This window comes from Trichechus manatus, unplaced genomic scaffold, assembly GCF_000243295.1.
Source record: "Trichechus manatus latirostris isolate Lorelei unplaced genomic scaffold, TriManLat1.0 scaffold00102, whole genome shotgun sequence".
Classification (NCBI taxonomy): Eukaryota; Metazoa; Chordata; class Mammalia; order Sirenia; family Trichechidae; genus Trichechus; species Trichechus manatus.
In genome coordinates, this window is record NW_004444038.1 from 10386028 (window position 1) to 10409544 (window position 23517).

The 23517-nt window shown below is 39.2% G+C and overlaps 1 protein-coding gene across 5 annotated transcripts in view; it reads left to right on the top strand.

The window, feature by feature from the left end:
* Window positions 1-23517, top strand: part of CUL4A (cullin 4A) — a 54865-nt gene that overhangs the window by 1043 nt on the left and 30305 nt on the right. For 3 of the 5 annotated variants that reach the window (XM_023737425.1, XM_023737426.1, XM_004382951.3), the window contains exons 2-8: window positions 829-944; window positions 8476-8579; window positions 13693-13762; window positions 15108-15181; window positions 19485-19647; window positions 20273-20362; window positions 21504-21586. In XM_023737425.1, the coding sequence (XP_023593193.1) occupies window positions 829-944; window positions 8476-8579; window positions 13693-13762; window positions 15108-15181; window positions 19485-19647; window positions 20273-20362; window positions 21504-21586 (700 nt within the window). Of the gene's footprint in view, window positions 1-828; window positions 945-8475; window positions 8580-13692; window positions 13763-15107; window positions 15182-19484; window positions 19648-20272; window positions 20363-20481; window positions 20504-21503; window positions 21587-23517 lie in introns of those variants that run through there. The other 2 variants (XM_023737427.1, XM_023737423.1) reach the window with 2 other exon arrangements.

Here is a 23517-nt window from a genome sequence, read left to right on the forward strand (position 1 = left end):
AAGGTTTTAAATCTTGTGCAACATCGTAGGACAGTACATTTCTTCCCTAAGATAGAAAGAGGCCCAGTGAGTCGGCATTTTAACTCCCGATTCTACAGGGCACATTTCCAGAACTCTGCAGTAGGTCAGCACTGTCCGCCTCGGGACCGCAAACCCTTCGGAAATAAGGATTGTCTATTGAGGGTATCTACACAGACTTCTGAAACTTCATCTGACCGCTCTAAATACATGATATTGGAGATTTATAGTGGGTTAAGTTTTATTTGTGGCAGTGTTCTCTCGTTATGCAATTGATAGAAAAATCATAAATTAGATCAAATAATTAAGGTATTTTGATTCGTACAGCTGAACCAAAGTAGCAGCTACTGAAGCTCTTCCCACTGTACTTTTCGTTACTTCCTCCACCTCTTACCAGCTTTATCTTGGGTAATACCTCAAACTAAGCATTTTTGATGCAGATACAGACAATTATAAGCTTATTCTTTACCTTCCTGCCAATATTGAATAATTTAAATCAATGAAAAATTGTGTAGAGCTTAACTGTTCCATGTTTATGTGTTTCTAATATCAATTTGTTAAAGAAATGAAGATTTGTAGATTTTCTGTGTGCATTTATCCTACCTAAGTGACCGTACTAAATACTGAACAAACATATCATGGTTGCTTAGTCTGTAACCCAAGAAATTTATGAATATAATGCTTTGAATTTGGAAAACCTGATTTCTGTGTCTTTTCTGCTCGTCTTTGAAGTAGTTTTCGAACATTTTAAAAGATGTATGACTATTGCGCGCTAGCTGTTCTCCACTGATTCTCTCTCTGGATTTACAGACAGACCTAAATTGCCTGATAATTACACTCAGGATACATGGCACAAGCTTCACGAGGCAGTGAAAGCCATACAGAGTAGTACCTCCATTAAATACAACCTCGAAGAGCTCTACCAGGTAAGAGTCCAAGTGTGAAAAGTAGAGTTTGCTAGAATTTCTATTGAGATGTGAATGTAGAATTTTCTTAGACCTGGAGCAGTTCAAAACTTGATTAGGTTGACTCTTTGTCTCTGCATTTACCGGGCTGTTTTTATAGTTTAAACACATTATCTAATTTCTGTGAAGTGTGATACAGATGTGGATTATGCAGTCCCCTTTAAGAGAGTCAGTGATGAAGGAATATAAATCCAAAACGTCTCAGTATGTTTGCCTCAAACAGGAACGACAGGAGTCCTGAAAGTGGGTCCTGGTGTGTTTTTGTTTATTTGGTTCTTGTTGGATTTTTGTTTTCAGGCTTAAGCTGCCTAGAAAGATATTTTAGTTGTCTCATTGCAGGAATGAGGCGGGATGTTTCTAAGAGCCACATGACTCTAGTATTTTCCAAATATGTAGCAAATTATTATTGTAATTCCATTGTGTTATATATAAAATTCTTATTGTTTTACTTGCTAATACAGATGTTTTGCTTCATTGTGTTTTGTGATTAATTGCTGCAATTAAAATCTGCCAACAGATTTTGTTATATTTAATGTGAAGTAATGAAATTCCATTTTTCAAGGATGAAAATGGTTAAAAGTACATTCTACTGTTGGAATATTTCATTTATAAGCTGACTGGCTTTTCTGATTTTTTAAAGAATAACGTTCATTAGCTAGTCTAGTAGTAGCTACACTTTAGGTTACAATATCGTTTCACACAATTATTTCCACTAAAAAGGCTTGCGTTTTTAAAATTATCCTTTTTCAGATGACGTAAGTGATTGGATTATAAAAATTATGGAAAATACAAAGAAAGCTGAAATCACCTATGCTCCCACCACTAAAGAAAATTACTACTGACATTTTGACATATGCAGTACATTCTTTGTCTTAGTGTATGCGTTTATTATATTTTTAATTAGCTTCAGGTATAATTTACATATAATACAATGTTTCCATTAAGTGTACATACTTTAGTAAGCTTTCACAAATGTATACAGTTGTGTAACCACCACAAGTAAGACAGAATATTTCTATCCCCAAAAGTTCCCTGAGGCCCTTTGCATTCAATCCCCTCCCTGACTCCTAGCCTTGGCAATCTCTCCCTGTATTTTTACCACTTCTAAATCTCATTTAAATGGAATCATACATTTTATAATCCTTTGTATCTGGTTTCTTTCACTTAGGATAATGATTTTGAGATTCATTCACATTGTGTGGCAGTAATTTGTTTCTTTTCATTGCTCAGTAGTATTCCATTGTATGGATATACCACAACTGGTTTATTCATTTACCAGTTAATGGATATTTGGTTTCCAGTTTTTTATTATTATGAGTAGAGCTGCTATGAAGAGTAGCGAATAAATCTTTGTGTGGGCATGTATTTTCATTCTAGGTAAAAACCTAGAAGTGGGATCACAGGGTCATATGGAAAGTGTATATTGTTTAACTTTATCCGAAATTTCCTGTCTTCAAAATGGGGGCACCATTTTGGGTTCTACCAGCAGTAGATGAGAGTACCAGTTGCTCCACATCTTTGCCAACATTTGGTATTGTCAGTCTTTTTCAACTAGGTATTCTAGAAAGTATATAATACGATCTCATTATGGCTTTTAATTTGCATTTTCCTGATGTCTAATGATATTAAGCATCATTCCTGTGCTCATTTGCTGTCCATGTATCTTCTTGATGAAGTGTCTGTTCAAATCTTTTGACCATTTTTTGAGTTGTTATTTTTGAATTTTGAGAATTCTTTATATATTCTAAATACAAATTCTATGTCAGATATTTGCCTTGTAAATATTTTCTGCCAGTCTGTATCTTGTCTTTGGATTAACAGTATCTTTTGAAAAGCAATGATTTTTGATTTTGATTAAGTCAGATGTATCAGTGTGTTCTTTTGCGGAGTGTACGTTTAGTGTCTAAGAATTCTTTGCCTATTCCAAGGCCACAAAGATTTTCTCATGTATTTCCTTCCAGACTTTTTAAGTTTTCCATTTAGGTCTGTGATCTGTTTTGACCTAATTTTTGTGTTTGTTGTAAGATATAACTCTAGGTTCAATTTTGTCTGTGTGGATGTCCAGTTGTTAGAGTACCATTTGTTGAAAAGACTGTCCTTTCTCCACTAAACTGCCTTTGCACCTTTTTCAGAAACAGGGTTTTTGTTTGTTTCCCATCTCTCAGAGACCACTGTCTTTCATTTCCAAATATCTAGTGTCTTGAAACTTACTTCATATACTTTGTCTGCTTTTTGGTTATTTCAAGAGTATCAGTAAATCCGGTCCCTCTGCTTAGTTAAGTCCTGCCTAGTACCTAAACTCTCATAGGGTTTAAAGAGTATTTCCAGGTGCCCCAGGGTACCTATGTGCTTCTGTTGTAATCTCAGGACTATGGATGCTGACACCAAAAATGGTGTATCGGATGGCTCACTGTGATGAGACATAACACGTTTCTCATAGACTTCTCAGGAGATCATGCTCACCAAGGTTAAATTTGGGAATAAATTGACCCACTTATTGTTCATCCTATAGTTAGTTGTCTCTTGTGGTATAGGAGGATTTCTGGCCCACTGTAGAGGAGCTCCAATGACTCTTAACTACATAATTAAAGAATGAGCAGCTTCAAATCTTTTGGAAGCAAATTCCAGTTGCCATCGAGTCAATTCAGACTCACGGAGACACCACGTGTGTCAGAGTAGAACGGTATTCCATAGGGTTTTTGGAAGTAGATCACCAGGGCTTTCTTCCAAGGCTCCTCTGGGTAGACTTGAACCACTAACCTTTCAGTTACCAGCCAAGCTCATTAACCATTTGCGCTCCTGGGAGCAAATGGGATACAAATCATAAGTAATTGTAAAAGTCTTGACATCTCACATTGTTCTGATCTCTGATAAAGCAGTCAGACAGTGCGTTTGACTTGGTGTTTCAGAATAAAGTCTTAAGTTTTTGCTGAGGTGATGTGGTATAAAAACCAGAAAGAAACCAAACCTGTTGCCATCGAGTCGATTCCGACTCGATAGCAACCCTATAGGACAGAGTAAAACTGCCCCATATAGTTTCCAAGGAGCCTGGTGTATTCGAATTGCCAGGCTTTTGTTTAGCAACCGAGCTCTTAACCACTGTGCCACCAGGGTTTCTGATGTGGTATATACTTTGCCAGAAAATCTTATGTGAAAGTACCAATTCTCACCAAAGCTTGAAAGGTTTTTGTTTTATTTTTTGTTTTGTTTTTCTTTTTTTTTAGAAAGTATTTGTGATCATTTACAGGAGGGCCTCTTATATTTCATGTTACTCCATCTCCCCAAAGGGAGTGTCTTCTCTTCCCATGAAGGCTTTTCCTACCCCATATAAAATCTTTGGGAGGCCTGTCTGAGGGAAGTTAATTACAGTATCAGTTTCCAGGCTCCTTATTGGTTTTTTGTTTGGTTGTTAACTTTGTTTTTGTTTGGTAAAAAAGGGGACTCAGGGTATGGTAACAGAAAAAATCTTCACACACACACATACACCACCCATAGTCATTTTTCTATTACAGTGTGAGGGGAAGAATACTTTAACTGCAATTTTTTTTGTGTGTTGTTTTTAAAGACCTAAGTTTTAGACCTGTAATAATTACTTGCTGATAAAAGTATATTTTTTGTTTGTATGTATTAATACTGCTTGTCAGCTTAAGACAACAGAAAACTCAGGACTGATTTTCTAGAACAGTTGCAGAGAAAGGCAAAGTGTTGATTTCAGACTGATTTTTGACACACAGAAATAAACCTACCAGAGAGATCTTTAAGTCGTGAAAAGCCGTGCCATTTTTCTGGAGTCATGTGGTAATCTCTCTCTAAAATCCTCATACCCATTGATAACTTTTAGTGAAGAAGAATGGTACCAGAATTATGCATTGAATGTATTGATAAGAAAAAGAGAGACAGAAAATGGTAGACAAATAGCCACATTATTTGATGGAGCAGTTAGAAAGTAGCAACAGTCTGTTCAGTACATAAGTTATAAAAGTAGGGACAAGAATATACAGACTCAAATATATTAGTTCTAATAAAACTGTTTTATAATTCTGCTACTTTCATCACTGAATAAAATGATCATTTCTGTTAGGTAGTTCACTTTCAGCACGCAGAGCTGTGGACCTGCCGCACACTCAGTATTGCTGAACACAGGCTAGGCGGTCGCTGGTTTTCAGCAAAGCCGTCATCTTTAGAAAACTTCTGTCCTGCTTATCCTTTCACTGAGATGCGGAGTCATAATTTAATTTTTATATTGTTTATTCATTTCTTATAGACAGGAAATGGGGTATAGAGCACTATTAGCATCTTTCTCCAAAGTGGTGAGCCGATTACTGTTTTAAGTATGTCTTCCTCTGAATAAAGGTTCGTCACTAACAAGGACCCTCATCATCCCTGTTATTGCATAATGAGGGGTTATAGCTACTGAGGGAAATTTGACTTACCCCATACTCCTGTCTGTAATAAGAACACTGCTAGCCTTCTAACGAGTACTGTAAAATGAAAGTAGCCTATGCTTAAGATACCAGATGGGTTAGGTTTTGGCCTTGCGTGGTGCCCACAGCCAGTGTTTCTTATATAATCGCTCAGCTAAGTCTCCATATGTAATGAAGTGGGGTTTTGTTTATTTGTGTTTCTGAATTAGTGCTTGCCTGCTTTTTTCCTTTCTGATTTTTTACTTTATGATATGTTTCTTTCCTTTTTCTGTCTAATCTCAATTTTAGCCCTAAGGTCCTTATGTGAAACAGATAATCTTACAGAATTGGTATATCTTAATTTAATAATTGAAAAAATGAGTAGTTCTTTTTATCCCACAGTTCTTTTTTTTATTGTTTTGGTATTCCACACCTGAAGGGAATTACTACCTTGTCCAGAGGAAGTATTTTGTTTAAATAGCAATAAAGACACTCTGGGGTTGTGGTTATTTGAGGCTAATGTGCTTGTCTGTTTTATTTTAATACGCTTACGTTTGATAATAGAGACAATTGTCTGAAAACTGAGAGCAAATCGTTAAGGAAACCAGAGTTTGTGGTGCGATAGTGCCAACCCACTGATCAAAAAGGAGCAGCGATGAGAGACTGTTGGGGAGGTTATGGAAACCAGTAATAACCTCTCCATTTGGCTAAGTGTGTACAAAGGAAGAAATCTTTTTCCTAATTCAACTCAAATTCAAATGTTTCTTCTTCTCTATCTCCAGTTACTGGATTAGTTAAATTTCTTTTCTGTAGGATGATTCTTAAAAACGTTAATGGCCATGGCACACTAATACTGAGTACCTAGGAAGCACCTTGTACCCTTACTAATTAGGGATTTTATATGCCTAGAGAAGGTATTTCTAAATACTGTATCAAAATTTGATTAATTCCACAGATTTCTAAATCTCAAAACTTATCTATAGGGTAAGTTCCTATGATGTACTACTCCTAAAATAGTCAGGGTCTCTACCATCAATGAATCAGCAGTATGGGTAGAGCTACAGAGACTCTCTGGTTTTCTAAGGTAACAGCGTGGCTGTAACATGAAGCAGCAAATGGTGACTCAGCAAAAGACACTAAGAAAGTAACCAACACCTGCATTAAACCTCTGTGTTACCCCAGGGTTTGGCCACTTATTTTGAGATGTCCCCAGATTCTCAATTTTGAAGCAAAATAAATCTGTGATTCATATAATTAGTAAGTGTATGCCAGGTAGAACATACAGGAGAAAGAGCTGGTTATAAACCATGATATGTCACAACTGGAAAAAGATTGTTTTGAGAACAGACTCTTGGTCCATGAATTAAAGCATTCAGAAATTTGTCCTAATGAGATTTTGTTTTCGACATGTATCACTTAGCTTATCCTAATTTTTGCTAAAGAAAATACATTATCTTCACGTATTATGTAAAGAGCTTATTTTGAAAGTTATGTTTGTGTAATTCACTAATAATTAACTATTGGGACAGAATCCTTTGTTGTGAGGTGATCCTGGATTTTTCAGGAGAGAACAGGATGGTATATCTTTGACTAAATTATAAAGACATGAATACAAAAAACTGATGGGATTGAAGCGTTAGAGAAAGGAACTGAAGGATGTAAATGCAAAATGTAGATAGGAATCTCTTATTTCCGTGGTAAGATAAAATGGAAGGACAAAGCTTTCATACTCAGTTATTATGTTGATAATGAACTTGCTAGAAAACAGTTTATAATTTTTGAATTATCATCATTCCACATTCTCTTCTGACCTTTGTAAAAATGCCTGCATGTGTTTTACACAGTAGTAATTGTGGTATTTTTTAGTTTGGGTTAATACAATATGTAGCAGTCCCCCTAATATTATTTGAATTATTTCTCATTTTTCTTGCAATTGTAAATATTGCTAAAATGAATATCTTTATAAAAATTTAAATTAGTTTTTTCCTAGTAGAATATAATATTTAAGTTAAATTTGGACTATTTATTTAAAATGTTTCCATTTTGTATATCCCCACATTTTTTAAATGTTTCAAATCTAGTTAGTAGAAAAACCACATTTCTGTTTACAGTATTTAGTATTTAGATTGAATGAGATCCTGGTTTTGTACATGAGATTTGAAAGGAAATTTTGTAACTGTTAAGAACATAACAAACATTTTGGTATTTTGAATGTGGATGAAAATATTTTAGAAAAAAATATCCTGCCTCAAAAACTAGTTCATTTATTAAGACAAAGCTTAAGTAAATTACACATCCAGCCCGCAGAAAGAATAAGAAAGAAACACCACAGCCTGACTATGTTGCCTGGGCATTCAGTATTTTTTTTTCTTCATTATCACAGTATTGAGAGTGAAGAGAACAGGGATTTGATTTAACTCCTGTTGCTCTCTTCCCGTTTTGGAGGGGGGCACTGAGGGGGAGAAGACATTCTTCATTCTAGAGCAGTGATTTTTTTTTTTTTTTAACCCTGATTTTACATTATAATCCTCAGGAAAAACTTACACACACTATACATTATAATCCTCAGGAGCAACTTACACGCACACGCACGCGCGCGCGCACACACACACACACACACTCATTCCCCTGACCTCCAAACTCAGACTTAATAAAGTAGAATATCGAGAAATAAGACCATGGAACTAAAATATGTTTTAAAGTTCTTCCTTGTGATTGTGATGTGCAGCCAGGCTTAGAAACTATTAGGGAAAGAAAAAAAAAGACTATTTTGAGATGCTTAAAAACTGTACAGGTACATTACATGTCATTGTAAGTATTGTAGATAAGCGGTTGAATCTGTGTTTCTATGTTAACTGTTGTTATGTACCTTTTTAACCAACCTGTTCTTGGATTCCAGTGTTCATGAGTAATTGCCCTAAACTTGAACAGACTAAACAACTTATTTGTAGATGATATAAGTACTATTTGGGGAGGAGGGGGTTGCCTTTCTATTATGATTATAACTTATGTATAGTTGTTTGTTTTTGTTTTTTATGAACTAATTTGTTATTCATACTGAGTAATGAATTTATTCCTTTTGTTCCTAGGCTGTTGAAAATCTCTGTTCTCACAAAGTTTCCCCAACACTCTACAAACAGCTACGTCAGGTTTGTGAAGATCATGTTCAAGCACAAATCCTTCAGTTTAGAGAATATCCTTTTTTGGCTCATGAAGTTTCCATTCATTACCTAAACCTTTTGAAACTGAACATTGATAGGTAAAGAGTTAATGAGTGTCCTTATTATTAAAACAACAGCTTTTTAAGTTCCCTTTTATTTCTAGAACAAAAAGCTTGTTTCATGTAACTTAACATGATAGATTTTTTTTACCATTTGGTTTACTTTTGCTGATCTGAATTAAAGGAAAACAATGTCCATTTACTAGATCAGGCTGAAGTATCTAAAATATACCTTAAAGTTTGAACTGTGCTGTCCTTTATTAGAAACCATTTGTATTCCTTTTCTATAATGTGTAACAAACTTAGAGGCTTAAAACAATCCCCTTTTACTATCTCCCAGCTAGGTTCTTTGTTCAGGGTCTCACAGGCTGAAATCAGAGAGTTGACAAGGCTGTGGTCTCATCTGAGCCTCAGGATCCCCTTCCAGGCACATTCAGACTTGTTGGCAGAATTCAGTTCCTTGTGGTTGTAGGACTGGGTTCCCCGTTTTCTTTCTAGCTGTAGACTGGCGTCACTCTCAACTTCCCTCAGGTCTTTGCTTCGTGGCTCTTTCCTCTCACAAGGAGGCTGTTTGCTTTTTTCTGGGCCAACAGGAGAACCCTCTCTGCTCCGCTAGGACGACAGTCTTATATAACGTACCCGAATTAAGGGAGCGGTTAATCCATCCTGTTCAGTCCTGCCGCACTCACGGAGAATGGATTATACAGGGTGGAGTTCTTGCGGGCCATCTAATGAATTTTGCCATCCCACCATCTATGACTCAGATGTCTACAAGGGAAATCCTAAGCTGTTTGATATTCAGTACAAAATCCTTTACAGTCTGGCCTCAGTCTAGTTCCCCAACCTCCTCCCGTTAGTATAGCCACACACATCTCATTGTGTAGGAATTACAAAGTGGATTGTATAATTGCAGAAAATCCACTTGTGACTGTACTTTTCTGGGCCTCAGTTTCTTCACTTGTTAAATTATGTGGTTGAACCTGCTCGTTTCTAAGTTCTCTTCTAGCTGGAGGAATCATATCCCCTCCACCCCACCCACCTCTGGAGCCCTGGTGGCATAGTGGTTAAGAGCTTTGCTGCCAACCAAAGGTCAGCAGTTCAAATCTACCAGCCATTCCTTGGAAACCCTGTGGGGCAGTTCTAATCTATTCTGTAGGGTTACTATGAGTTAGAATTGACTTGACGGCAACAGGTTTGGTTTTTGGTTTTTTTATAGGGTTGCTATGAGTTGATATCAACTCTATAGTATACAGCAATCACCAATCTCTCTCACTTTGGGAAACCATAGCATTCCAAATTCATTGCAATGAAACCTCAGAACTGTCCCAGCAGTTCATATTCCCTAGCACTGAGGCTCTTGGTTATTTGCATGGCACTGAAGTTCAGGTGGTCTAGAGTGTGGTATCTCAGTTTAGGACAGGGTTTGCAGTATTCTTCATAAATGAGTGCCTGAAGCCAGTTCTAGTTCTGTTGTATTGCATCAGTAAATACACCTCCACAGTATCTTCTGACAAAGCTCTGTGCTGTAGATTATGAGGCTATTCAAGATAGCAGGGACCACACTCAGCAGTTTTGGAAACTGGTAAATGTGCAGAATATCTAAGCAGGCATACTGTGAAGGCACACAGAAGCTTCTATCCATAATTTCAGTAAACAGCACAACAGTCCCTGGGAAGGAGCTAGGTAACAGTTCCAGGAATCCATGGCCATGAGGTTCCTATCTTAAAAGTAGTCTGACTTGCAGTCTTACAGGAAGTTATCAACAGATTCTCAAGCCTTCTCTCTAAGACGTAGGAGCTTGTAAGAGTGAACTGGTGTGATTTTATCCTAATCTAGTCCCAGTTTACTTGAAAACTAGGAATGTACTTTATGATTCCTTAATCAAATTATTCTCCTTCCAGTTTATCCTACCTTGTGCGTCATACTGGTTTGTTCATTAATGCACGCTTAAAAAAAAAATACTCATTTCCTATTTACTAGCACTAGCACTGGAAAACAGAAAGAATTATTAACATGCATGATTTCTCCTACCCTCCAAGTGGTCACAGATCTGTGATGGAAATTATCTTGATACTGTGAAGAAACCATGATTATAAACATTTATTTTAATAAAAGGAGAAATTAAAAAACAATTCTGGGTGGCCAAACTGTTAAGTGCTCAACTACTTGCTGAAAGGTTGGTGGTTCAGACCCACCCAGGGCACCTTAGAAGAAAGGCCTGGCAATCTGCTTGTAGAAGGTCACAGCCTCGAAAACCCCATGGAGCGGTTCTTGTCTACACACATGGGGTCGCCAAGAGTTGGAATCAACTCTGTGGCAGCTAACTAACAACCAACTTAAGCCTTTTCTTTAGTTGTGATACATCTGTAGTTCAAAAATGTTAAAATATTAGAGTTAAGGGACAGGAACTATAGTAGATACAGCATTTGGGGCAAAATTTTTTCTTTCTTAATCCCTTGTACATATTTCTTACATCACCGTAATCACACATACGATGTGTCGTTTTGTCCGTGATGTAAGCATTTTATCATTGGCTTTTTTGTTGTTTGAAGACGTGCCTAACACCTTATTAGACTGCTTAAACCCTTTAACTAGGATTGCCTCTTCTCTGAAATTAGAAAAAGAAAAGTCCCTCTGGAAGTAGAGCAGAGATGGTTGTTGGAGAACCTGCTTTCAGCATGTCCAGAAGACAGCATACAGTGTGTCTTACCTCCTGAAATTACTCATGTGCAACATTGGCCCCATGTGACGTCTGAGGGTCTAAAATTGATTTTGAAGGCTACGGCTTAGTAAATGCCCAACTACTTGGTATTAACTTATTTCGTACTTGTCACAGGAAATAAGAAAAAATTACTAGTTGAAGATCTGTATTGATTTTTCAGAACTGTTTAGGTAAAAGTATTTCTTCTTTAATGAACTCTTCAAATTGAGTGCTCCCATCCTAATAAAACAGTGCACCAAAGAGAGCCCTGCATTGGTGATTATTGCACCCCCGTTGCACACTGATGTCAGATCAATTGGTGTCAGTTTGACCCAGTTAAGATCCAGTGAAGCTCACTCTTAAAAGCTATGTAAAAGGAAGGTTGGAATGATTATACAGCTTGAAGAATGTAATCAGTGTCACTAAATGGTATGTGTAGAAGCTGTTGAATTGGTATATGTTTTGTGGTGTATATTCTCAACAACAACAGCAAAATAAATGATATTTAAAAAAAAAAGTTGTGTAGACTGCCGGTCAAAACTTCCAGGATTTTCATCACATGGCAGGTATCTCTTCTTCAACAATTGGAGTCAGAACCTCTGAACTACTGTTGTGGTATCATCTCAAGATTTACCTTGATTGTGTCCACCCAGGCCTTCCTTATGTAGCCTTATCTAAATCTCCTCTTGACTGATTTTTGTTTAGTTTTGTCCAGACTGTTCATAAAAGATTCCTAATATAATTGCTATTTTAATTTTGAACAATTACAAAGGAGTTGTTCCCAGAAGTATTAACCATTGCACTATTAGGTCTTTCCTGTGACTGACTATCTAGTTGTAATGTATTGTCAGTACTTCTTGAGTATTCAACAAAGACTTGGGAGTAAATAGAGTAAAATGTTTTGTCCAGGACAGTAGTAGTTAACGGTCATCTACACTTACTAGTGTGACATTGTAGTTAGGTGCCATCAAGTCGATTTTTGACTCCAAGCGGCGGCTGCATGTGACAGAGTAGAACTGCCCCGTAGTGTTTTCTTGGCTGTGATCTTTACAGAAGCAGATCACTAGGTCTTTCTCCCATGGAGCTACCGGGTGGGTTCAAACCTCCAACCTTTCGGTTAGCAGCCGAGCTCCTAACCGTTCCACCACCAGGATAAGGATACAGATATGCCCTTTATTCCCTCAACTATCCTCCTAAATTTCTGTTGTTCCCTTCCTGAAGTCCTTCTGTCTAGTTCCTGTCCTCTCATTATCCACATCCTCTGTTGGACTTCTGTTTGCCAGTTGAAGGCTCCAACACTTGCCTGGTTTATATACATCAGACACTTGACTCTGATGTGTTTTTTTCTCCTTTCTATACACCAAGAATTTTATATGTAATGTCACAGTAGCTTGGAGGTGTAGTGGTGTTCTGCTGTATGTGAGGAAACTAAGGCCTGGGGAAGTTAAATAACTTGTCCAGTGTCATCTAGCTAGTAAGTGGTAGAGCTAGGATTTAAACCTAGGGAATCCCATGTTCTTTCCACTTTAACTAGTATTTTGTTCGTCTGTAAAAAGGTTGAGAAGATTACACAAGAACACACGTGAAAAGTACTTTGTAAACCATAAAGCCGCTTACGGAAGTTGATTATTCAGCTTTTGATAAACTTGTTAAAATAGTGCTCCTTTGTTCTAGGAGTCCATATTCTAGCTTCTTTTTCCTATAAATCGCATTTTGAGCCTTTCTTAAATAGTCTAAGAGTCAAGCTTAGAGTGTCCACAATTTGGTATGTGAATGAGATTTCATCTCCGTTTTGTAGAACATCAGTTTCACATCTGGGCTACAAGATAACCCTCAGCCTTTTTTCTCTCAGTAACCTAGCCCTTCCCTACTGCCAATCTTCCCTATGCTATTAATAGTCAATCTGCTTACTAACTATCGAGACAACCGCCAGGCTATTTACGGTCTTCAAGAGCTCAGAATACAGAATTACGTTTAGTGTGTGCTCTTTGCAGAGTAGAGCCTCTAGTCCAGTCCAGCCACCCACATCCATGGAGCTTAGTGACCTGGTTGTTAGTTTTAGCTGGCAGGGATCTGAAAGTAATCTGGCAATGAAATAAGTAAGAAGAGAAGAAAGGGAAGCTAGAAAGGGGGATTCAGAAAGGGAGTAATAAGAGATGGAAGAGAATTATAGTCGAGGGAATGAAAGGTGAGTACAGGTAGGGTTGACTACAATTAAAGTAATGGGATGTGGAAATTAATAAAACACATGGCTTTTGAATTACTGGTCTTTCAATATTCTGGTTACTAAATGATGTTAGTATTCTATGGAGAAGAGAGGAAATTAAGGGATTAAAATTTCATAATCGTCAATGTTTTTAAAGTTTTCCTTAGCAGGTTCTGCACAGACACACTAGATAGTGTTTTATTTTTAAAAAAGATTAACACATGCTGGCAGGATCATTGCAGACAAATGGTAAGCTTGTCAACTTTTTCATTAGTATTGATGGCATGTATGGCGCAGTCACTCCTTGAATTTTAATACTGATGTTATTTCTGTTCTCATTTACATATTTCCTCTTTTGTCATATTAAGCCTCTAGGTTACCTAGACAGGAAGGAGATTTAAGTAACTGGAAGTATTTGTCCTCTTAATTTGTCTATCTTTTTTTTTTTTTTTTTTTCAATCTAAACATTCTCATCCCCCTTCCCACACCCAACTGTGGGCCAGATGTGAGCCAAGACATGGAAGTTCTGTTCAGGATTCTGTTACGAATCAGATGCTGTCGTCTAACTCCAATATGGTTAAACAGCAGAGAATCCAGAAACACGGGGAAGGTGAACTGTTCTGCTTGCTCCTCCTGAACAGGGCAGGCTAATAACGTGGCTTTCAGACTCAGTGGGGAGTGGCCACAGGGTGACTGAAGCACAGTCTTTACCCGAGAATATCTGTAAATTCCAGATCGATTCTCTAAATTTTCCCTTCGTCCTAGTTACTCCTGATAATCAAGCCTGAATTCTAGGACTTTCTTGCAGCTAGACCACCAAAGTCTTAAACTTTGTACATGTAGTGATTGTAATTTGATTTTATGTATATGAAGTTTTAGTGGGGTGTGGCAGTTAAGTGAGGGAAAAGGTATTATTAATAGCTTTCCTAAGTAGGTTAAATTGTTTGGTTTTGTCAGTGAGATACGAAGGAGACAGTGAATGTGACCTTGGTAGATGGTGGAAATAGATAAATATGTCCCTGTGATCCAGTAATTGAATGTATTGTTGGGAAGATTTTGTTTACAGGTATAAACAAATTTATCCAATAAGATGTAGTAAGTTCAGTGATAGAAGTATTACAAGGTTACAGGATGCTGTGGTAGCATAGTAAAGGGAGCAGCTTTATTCCTCGCTATTTAATAAAGGTAAAGATAACCTTGCAAAGTATAGTTAAGTATATATAAGTGGCCAAGAATCTCATAATAATGTCACAGAAACTAATTTTTTCTTAAGTTTACAGCACCACCAATCTAACAAGATTTGCGACATTAGTCAGGAAATAACCAAGTTTAAAAAGATGTACTTTAGGCTAAGTGCTTTAAAATCTTGTAATCAGATTTGCTGGATAAAAGAGATGAACATCAAATACTGAGGGGAAAAATTAAATTAAAAAAAAGAAAAAGAAACCTGAGGGCCTTGGTGGGCAGCATCTTTCCGTCAAGAGACCAGTGTTGTTCGATTTGAGATGACCAGCATCGTTACACAGTCAAAAGGTCTAGTCTTGAATATTTGTTTTAAAAAATATGTATAAAATTATTTTCTTCTGACTTACAGATCATGATTAGAAGTATTTTCTTGTTTTTGGATCGCACTTACATACTTCAGAATTCCATGCTTCCTTCTATATGGTGAGTTCCTAGTCTGGTACAGCTGCATCTGCTGTTGGCAAGTAAAAGTTTAAATCTGATCTGTATCTTCAGCTGATTAATTTGTTAAAGTGGATAGAACTATTGGTCTCTGTCTTTTGTTGTGTTTTACGTCAGCCAAAATCATTCATAAAATGTTTGGGTCCAAGATAGATCCCTTAGACGTGAAGTGCTGATGTTTCCAGTCTGCCAGTGAGGAATAAAGGGAGGAGCCAGGGGCAGGCAGGATGCCCAGGAAGTAGGAAGTTGTTTTGCTTTCTCTCATTTACATTGAGTTTCATAGCTAAGGCACCGGGGGGGAAAGGGGCTCCTGCTGTGAAGCAGAAGTATTGTATGAGTCCACATGTCTGACTAGTGGTCACGCACAGCAGCAGCAGACTTCAGGAGAACGGAGCTCTCGTCACACTGCTGGCTTCTGTTGTTGGAGGACCGGGCCACTCTGAGGAAGATTGCCGGCTGCCCGTGGAACCACCGTTTAAGTGCTTTAACATCTGCTTCCTTACTTAATCCTTGAAACAGCTCTATAAGGGAGGACCATTATAGTTCCCATTTTATTGATGAAGAAATTGAGGCACAGAGAGGTTAAATAACTTGCTGTAGACGACACAGCTGACAGGTGGCGGAGCTACAATTGCTCCTTGAGCCATCTGGCTGTAAAACCTCAGTTTTCAGTCTATGGGTGTAGTTTATAACATAGCTCTGTCTTATAAACTATAAACCGATTTTTAATTTGACACCTGATTGGGTGGTGCTGATGTTGATAGACATAGAACATATAGGAGGATTTGGGGCATATTTTGGGGAAGAAGATAATACATTGAGTTTGAGGTACCCAGAGGAGAGATCTGGACAAGAAAGGGGCCAGATGTGGGAGCCAGTGGTCCTGTATTCCTGGGTACAGAGGGGGTCACTTAGAGGAGTGTGGACAGTCGTGATTTTCCATTTGCCAGTATGGCCCCTGGAGCACTTGGAAGTTAGTAGGCATGTTTTTTTGGTTGCTACAGTGATTGAAGGGGAACAGCTAGTGTTTAGAATCTAGGGCCCGGGGTTGCTAAATGTCCTACAGTACGTGAAATAGTCGTACATGATGAAGAACTGCCTTATTCCAAATGCCGATGACATTGAAAAACAATGATGAAGAGTGGAAAAGAGAAGGGGGCAGGATTAAACCTTGTGGCAAGACACCAGTACGTAAAGGGCAGACTGGGAAGCCCATGAGAAATACTAAAGTAGCCGTCAGAAAAGTGGAAGGAAAAGGTAGAAAAGTGTAATTAAGCAAAAGCAGGGGAGAGTTTTAAGAAGGAAGTGGTCACTCAGGTCAGATGAGACGGATTTCAGATAGGATATGACCCATGGACATCATCCTTGGTAAAGCAGAGGACCAGCAAAAAAGAGGAAGACCCTCAACAAGGTGTATTAACAGCGGCTGCAATAATGGGCTCAAGCATAACATCGATTGTGAGGATGGCGCAGGACTGGGCAGTGTTTCGTTCGGTTGTACGTGGGGTCGCTGTGAGTCAGAACCGACTGGATGGCACCTAACGACAACATGACCCAGGTGGGTCCTTTGGATTACAGAACTAAGAGGTTATTAAGAACATTAATGAAAGCCATTTCAGTAAGGTACTAGAACAGAATGAGAGGGAGAACAGAAGTAGAAGTTAGAGAGGATTAAGGTAGGGTTTTTGTGTGTGTTTGTTTCAGGTGAGAGACTTAAATTGTGTTTATATTCGGGAGAGGAAAAGCTTCCTGGAGAAGGAGAGGTCAGGGCCACTTATGCAAGGGGATGGTTGGTGGAGGGAGGTTTTTGATGAGGTGAGAGAAGAGGGGGCAGTCCACGTCACAAGAGGAGGAACCACTGGGGAGAGAGCAGGAAACTAAGGGCGTTCCACGTGATGGTTTCTCTCTTGTCCACTTGTGAAGGAGGAAGTGGTAGGAAGGAAACTGTGAGGAGAGAGGTGAATATTGAAATGGGCATGAGGGCAGTGGGAAGGAGTACAGAGCAGGCACGTGTAGGATTACCCTGAAGCAGTGGGAGTCCTGCAGAGCTTGGAACTGTCGTCTTGCCTGGTTGCATGATGGTCCTTTAGCAGCATCCTGAACGTAGAAGGAGAAAGGCAGGTGATTGGTTAAGAGCCGTGGTGGCACAAATGGTTATGTGCGCAGCTGCTGACTGAAAGGTCGGCAGTTGGAACCCACCCAGCAGCTCGGCGGGAGAAAGACCTGACGGTCAGCTCCTGTAAAGATGACAGCCAAGAAGACCCTGTGGAGCAGTTCTACATTGCCACACGGGTTTGCTATGAGTCGATATCGACTCAACAGCACCTAATAACAACAGAAGGCTTTGCTCAGGTCAGTTTAGTAGTTTATGGCAGGACAAGAGAAGAGGACAGTTCAGGTTATTGGTATGAGAATGTGAAAGTGACAGATCATGTGATACAATCTGTACGTATGGGTGGAAGTGAGGCCCGGGAGACTGAGATATTGGGAAGAACCGCAGAGGTCAATGAACTGAAGGGATTAATGGGTTGTCGTTATTGTTAGCTGCCGTCAAGTCGGCCCCCAATTCATGACAGCTCCACTCGCGATGGATCGGGTTTTCATTGGCTGAGTTTCCAGAAGTAGATTGGCAAGCCTTTTTTCCTAGTCTATCGTAGTCTGAAAGCTCCACGGAAACCTGTTAAGCATCATAACAACAGCCAGCCTCCACAGAGGAGTGGTGGCCGCACTGGAGGTACCTTGGCCGGGAATTGAACCCCGGCCTTCTGTATAGAAGGCAAGAATTCTATCCCTGAACTACCGTTGTCCTCCACTCCCCGCCCCCGCCCCCCACACACACCTTAATGAGGTGGAATAGTAATAATACTTAACACCCACTAAGCACTGATTACTGCCTGGCACTGTTTTGAAATGCTTTACAAGTGTCAATATATTTAACCCCCATTTTACGGGTTTACATTAATATATTAATATCTCCATTTTACAGTTAAGGAAAGAGACGCACAGAGAGGTTAAGTTCCTTGCCCGAGGTCATACAGCAAGCAAGTAGTAGAGCCAGAATTCAAACCCTAGCAGTCTGGCTCCAGAGCCTGCCCATTTAACCCCTGTAGTTTATTGCCTGTATGTGGTGATTTGTGGATTATGTTTGAAGTACGAGAAAGCTCAGGACGTGGCACGTTCAGGGAACCTAAAAATGTTTGTTATGGTTACAACGTACAGTATGTGGGGGAAGTGGCTGGAAATCTACCCTTTGAGACGTGAGTTCTTAACTACAGATGTGACTCCCAAGAGCCCTCTACACAGCCTACCTACCTCTCAGCCAGTACTGCCTGCCGCTCCCCACTCCACCCTGCCCCTAAAAGGCCAATTCAGCATACCTGGATAGGGGCCCAGGCATAGGTCTTTTTTTATCCACCTCCCCTCCCTTTTAATAGAGTTAGACAATGAGGAGGCCTGCGGACATTTTTAAGCACAGCATAGAGTGACGTTATCAGATAGGTTTTGCAGACAACTGAATTATCTTCCTAAATTAAAAAAAAAAAGTTTTGGGTTTTTTTTGTGTGTGTGTTTTGTTGTGTTATGTTTTGTAATGACTTAAAGTGTGATGAGCTTTTAAAGTCATACTTCAAATTATAGTCTTCAATGGAAATATAGGAGGGTGCCAAGTGATCTGGAGAAAACAGAGAATTTGCTGGATGAGAGAGCACCAGTGGAAGGATGACAGACGGGAAAGGGAAAGAACACAGAGAGACTGTTAAGGGTGGTGCAGCAGGAGGAGGGACAGTGATCTCTGAAATCCTTCTGCTTCTCTAATCACCCGTGACGAATGGTGTAAATCATGCACTGAAGACAAGCAGATTTTTACGATATAGATGTGATTTTTTTATGATAGTTTGCCTGACCCACTCCAGAAAATAGCACAGCATTTTTCAAGGAAAGACATACAAGGCATACTAGACTGGCCAGGAAGAAAAAAAACCTTAGCACCTGGATTTAGAGAACTAGCAAATGAACGGTTTTTTGATGATAATATAGGTGGAGCTTCACCTAAAACTTCCAAAGTGTGAAACTAAAATACAGTTTTGTTGGATGAATGGAAATGCGGAACCCGGGGTGGAGAAGGAGAGAGTGTTGACACATCGCGGGGTTGTCGACCAGTGTCACAAAACAATTTCTGTATTAATCGTTTAATGAGAAACTAATTTGCTCTATAAACTTTCACCTAAAGCACAGTAAAAAACAAAACAAAAAATAAGATAAATTTTGTTTTTTATTGTTTGTACAGGGATATGGGATTAGAACTATTTAGAAACCATATAATTAGTGATAAAATGGTTCAGAGTAAAACCATTGATGGTATTCTTCTACTAATTGAACGAGAGAGAAATGGTGAAGCTGTGGACAGAAGTTTATTGCGAAGTCTACTGAGTATGCTCTCTGACCTTCAGGTAAATACCTTACAATTCTAAATATCCCAGTAATGGTTTCCTATAGTTTATAAGGAAAAAACAAAAAACCTTGAATCCCTGCCTAACTACTTACACCAAAATAAGTAGTTGTATTTAGATTTAAATATAAAGATGAATTCATGTAAGTATTTCTTGAAAATATGGGATATTTTTTCTTTTTAACCCATGAGAGAACAACTCTTAGCTTATCACTACACCAACAGCCTCAAAAGAAAAGACTGATAAATAAGACGACATAAAAATACAGATTTCCTCGTGGAAGAAGTAACCATAAATAAAGAGCACACAGATAAAAGACAGAGATCTGAATTCTTTAGTATTTGAAGAGCCACTGCAGACATAGACCCAGCGCTCCATAGAAGAATGTACAGAACTGAAGCAGCAATTTCACAGAAAAGCACATGCGCATGGCAGGTGGGGCTGCCTCACTGTGTAGCTCAATCTCCTGTAAAGGCGTTAGCAGCTGAGTGATAGTTCCAGACAGCTTGTTAGTACTGGGAGCTGCAGTGGTGCTGAGTGGCATCCCTCAAGTATTGGGATACATTAACACCTTAAAAGATGAAGCTTCTTTTCCATAATCAGTAAGTAACTGCTCATTTCTTAGGTATATAAAGATTCATTTGAACTGAAATTTTTGGAAGAAACGAATTGTTTATATGCTGCAGAAGGCCAAAGATTAATGCAAGAAAGAGAGGTGAGACTATGCATTGTTTCTAAATTGTCTTATTTCATTTCTGTCACTGTGCATCTAGGTGTCAGTTTCTAAACATTTGTCTTTTCACTCACAAACGTTTTATGGAAAATCTTCTGAAGGCTACAATCTACTGAAATTACAGTAAGAGTTTAATTTCTTTAACTTAAAAACTATTTTATTGCCCGCCCCTCCCCCCCCCAGTAAAAAAACCAATAAGATAGTTTCTGAAGTATGTAAAGGAAATCAAGTTCAAGCAAGAGGATAGGAGATAAATCCCAAATAGAAAGATAAATTCAGCACATCAAATAATTTCATCTGTGAAAAGCATTGAAAAAAAATTACCTAAATAACAAGTGATAGGAACCAAAAAAAAATTTAATGACCAGTTTCCCAGGTATTAGAGCATAGTCCTAAGATAGCCCCTGTGGACTTGTCACCCATGTATCACTTGTTAATGCACAGGATGGATGCCAGCCGTTGATTCCTTAACCCTAATTTAGGAGAGGAAGTTTTATGTCAGGTCCTTGGTGTGGCCCCAGCCATCTGGATCGGCACCCTAAAGACCAGTGCTGCAGGAAATTCCCTGTGTTGTCACGTGGCAGCAGAGAGACCCTTTGCCAATGGAAATGTGAAATGTATTAAGAGCTCTCCAGAGGCCACATTGTTTGGGGTCCACAGATGAAGAGCCAGCCTGTTGATGATAGTTTCTTGCTGATCCCAGCTGTTGCACGGGAGAGGAATTGCTGTTAGGCTTCTATACCCTCCAGCCCCAGTGCTGATGGCTCAGTTTCCCGTGGAGCTTCACTGATGGAGGAGAAGTATTGTGGTATCTACCCAGCTCATTGTGAACAGGGCACAAGAATCAAGTGCTACCTTTGTGTTAATTCTAGAGGTTAATTTTAATCTGGAATTAAATTTAAGGACACTTTCTACTGTGTAGTCCCCCTTACACACACATACACTTTCCATTTTACTCCCCACACTGCCCCCCGCAAGTTAATCTGTATTAATATTTGGCTTGTACATATCTTCTGGGATGGGGGGCAGGGATTGTTTAATTTTATAAGCGAAACCTAATATTTGAGCTTCTTGGTGTTCAAGAAGCTTTATTATTAAAGTATCTAAATGTTTTGTTTGAAAGGTTCCAGAATATCTTAACCATGTAAGTAAACGTTTAGAAGAAGAAGGAGACCGAGTAATCACGTATTTAGACCACAGTACGCAGTGAGTACTATTCCTTTCTTGAGTTTTTGCAATTTCACCATAGGTAAAACCTTTTCCCAGCTAGTTACTGAAATAAACACAGTATTTTAGTAGATTAATTCACTATTACCTAAAACTGTTTTTGCTCTAGCATATGTTGCTTGTATTATTTGTCATTATTCAGCTATTATAAATTATATTTTTACTAAGTGCTATGTTGTGAATTTTTGCCCAAACAGAGTAATTCAGGCTGAAATCTTTGGGTTTATGAGACAAAAGGAATTCTACTTATATTAATGGAATAAATTTGAATGTTGGGAAATTTTGATTTTGAACTTTTTATTGGACATCTAATAGAGCTCTCAGTTTAATTTATGGTACTCAATCATATTATTTTCTCTTTTCTTCTAATTCTCCCCACCCACCCACCCAAACCTGAGGTTGATCAGTAGCTAGGGAAAAGAAAAAGGGAGAAATTATGTGAGAATCTGTATTCTGGCATGGAATATTTACTCAAATAATAAGAGATAAGAGGAGAGGCGTAGGAGAAAAGAGATTAAAATGATACAATATGCAGGATTTGTTGACTGATTGACTTGATGAGGGAAGCGGACAGAGAGGATGAAAGAAAGGGACAGGATTATGACAATTTGAGAGGACATGAGAGAAGAGATAAAATTGCTTTTAGGCATATTGAATTTGATGAGCCTATGGAAACTGCAGAATCTCCAGATAAGTAATGGTTGAGCTGAAGCCATAACAAGATAGCTCAGAGATACGGGGAATGCTTACACTTGACTGGGGGGTGGAAAAAGAGGAGCCCACAAGAGACTGAGAACAAGTAGCCACAGAAATGCAAGAAGGAATATAGGAGAGAATGTAGTCAGAAAAGCCAAGGGAATGATATTTTAAGAAGAAAATGATCAGCAGAGGCAGATATTGCCGATAGGTCATGTCATGGTTTGAATTAGGTCCCCCGAAAAATGTGTATATCAGTTTGGCTGGGCCGTGATTCCTGGTACTGTGTGATTTTCCTATATGTTGTAAATCCTGCCTCTATGATGTTAATGAGGGAGGATGGGTGGCAGTTGTGTTAGTAACTGGATCTACAAGACTGGATTGTGTCCTGAGGAATCTCTTGAGATATAAAAGACAGAAGTGAGCAGTGAGACGGGGACCTCATACCATCAAGAAAGCAGTGCCGGGAGCAGAGCACATCATCTGGACCAGGGTCCCTGCACTGAGAAGCTCCTAGTCCAGGGGAACACTGATGAGAAGGCCGACAGAGAGAGAGACTTCCCCCGGAGCTGACCCCCTGAATTTGGACTTTTAGCCTACTTTGACTGTGAGGAAATAAATTTCTCTTCGTTAAAACAATCCGCTTGTGGTATTTCTGTTATGGCAGCACTAGATGACCAAGACAAAATTTGGTACCGGGAGTGGGGTGCTGCTCTAACAGATACCTAAAATGTGGAAGCGGTTTTAAAACTGTGAATGGATAGACATGCAGCAGTGACAGGGAAGCAGCAGCAGCAGAGAACCTACAGCAGCAGAACCAGGAGACCGGTGAAAGACGGCGCTGGAGCCGACCCACGGAGGGAGAGAGCTGAGTGCCTGTGCGCAGAAGGCTTCCTGGCAGAGTGGGGTGCCTCCGGGCACTTACCGGTGGAGTTACTGAGCTTTGGAACACTTGCCCCAGCAGGGCAGATGCGGGCGTGAGGCCCAAGGGCCGAGAGGCTATAGGAAGCAGAAGCTGAAGAGACAAGAGACACAAGAAGCCGAGCTGCTTCAGCCTCAAAAGGTATGGCCATGACCCCAGGGGTTTCAAAGGGTGGAGCCATAGCCTCTGGCCTTTCTGAGGGTGGAGTTGTCACTCCGATGGACTAGGAGAATGGTGCGCCTAAAGCCAAGGGAGCAGAGTTGCTGTCCCAGTGGGCCTGGAAGGCGGAGCT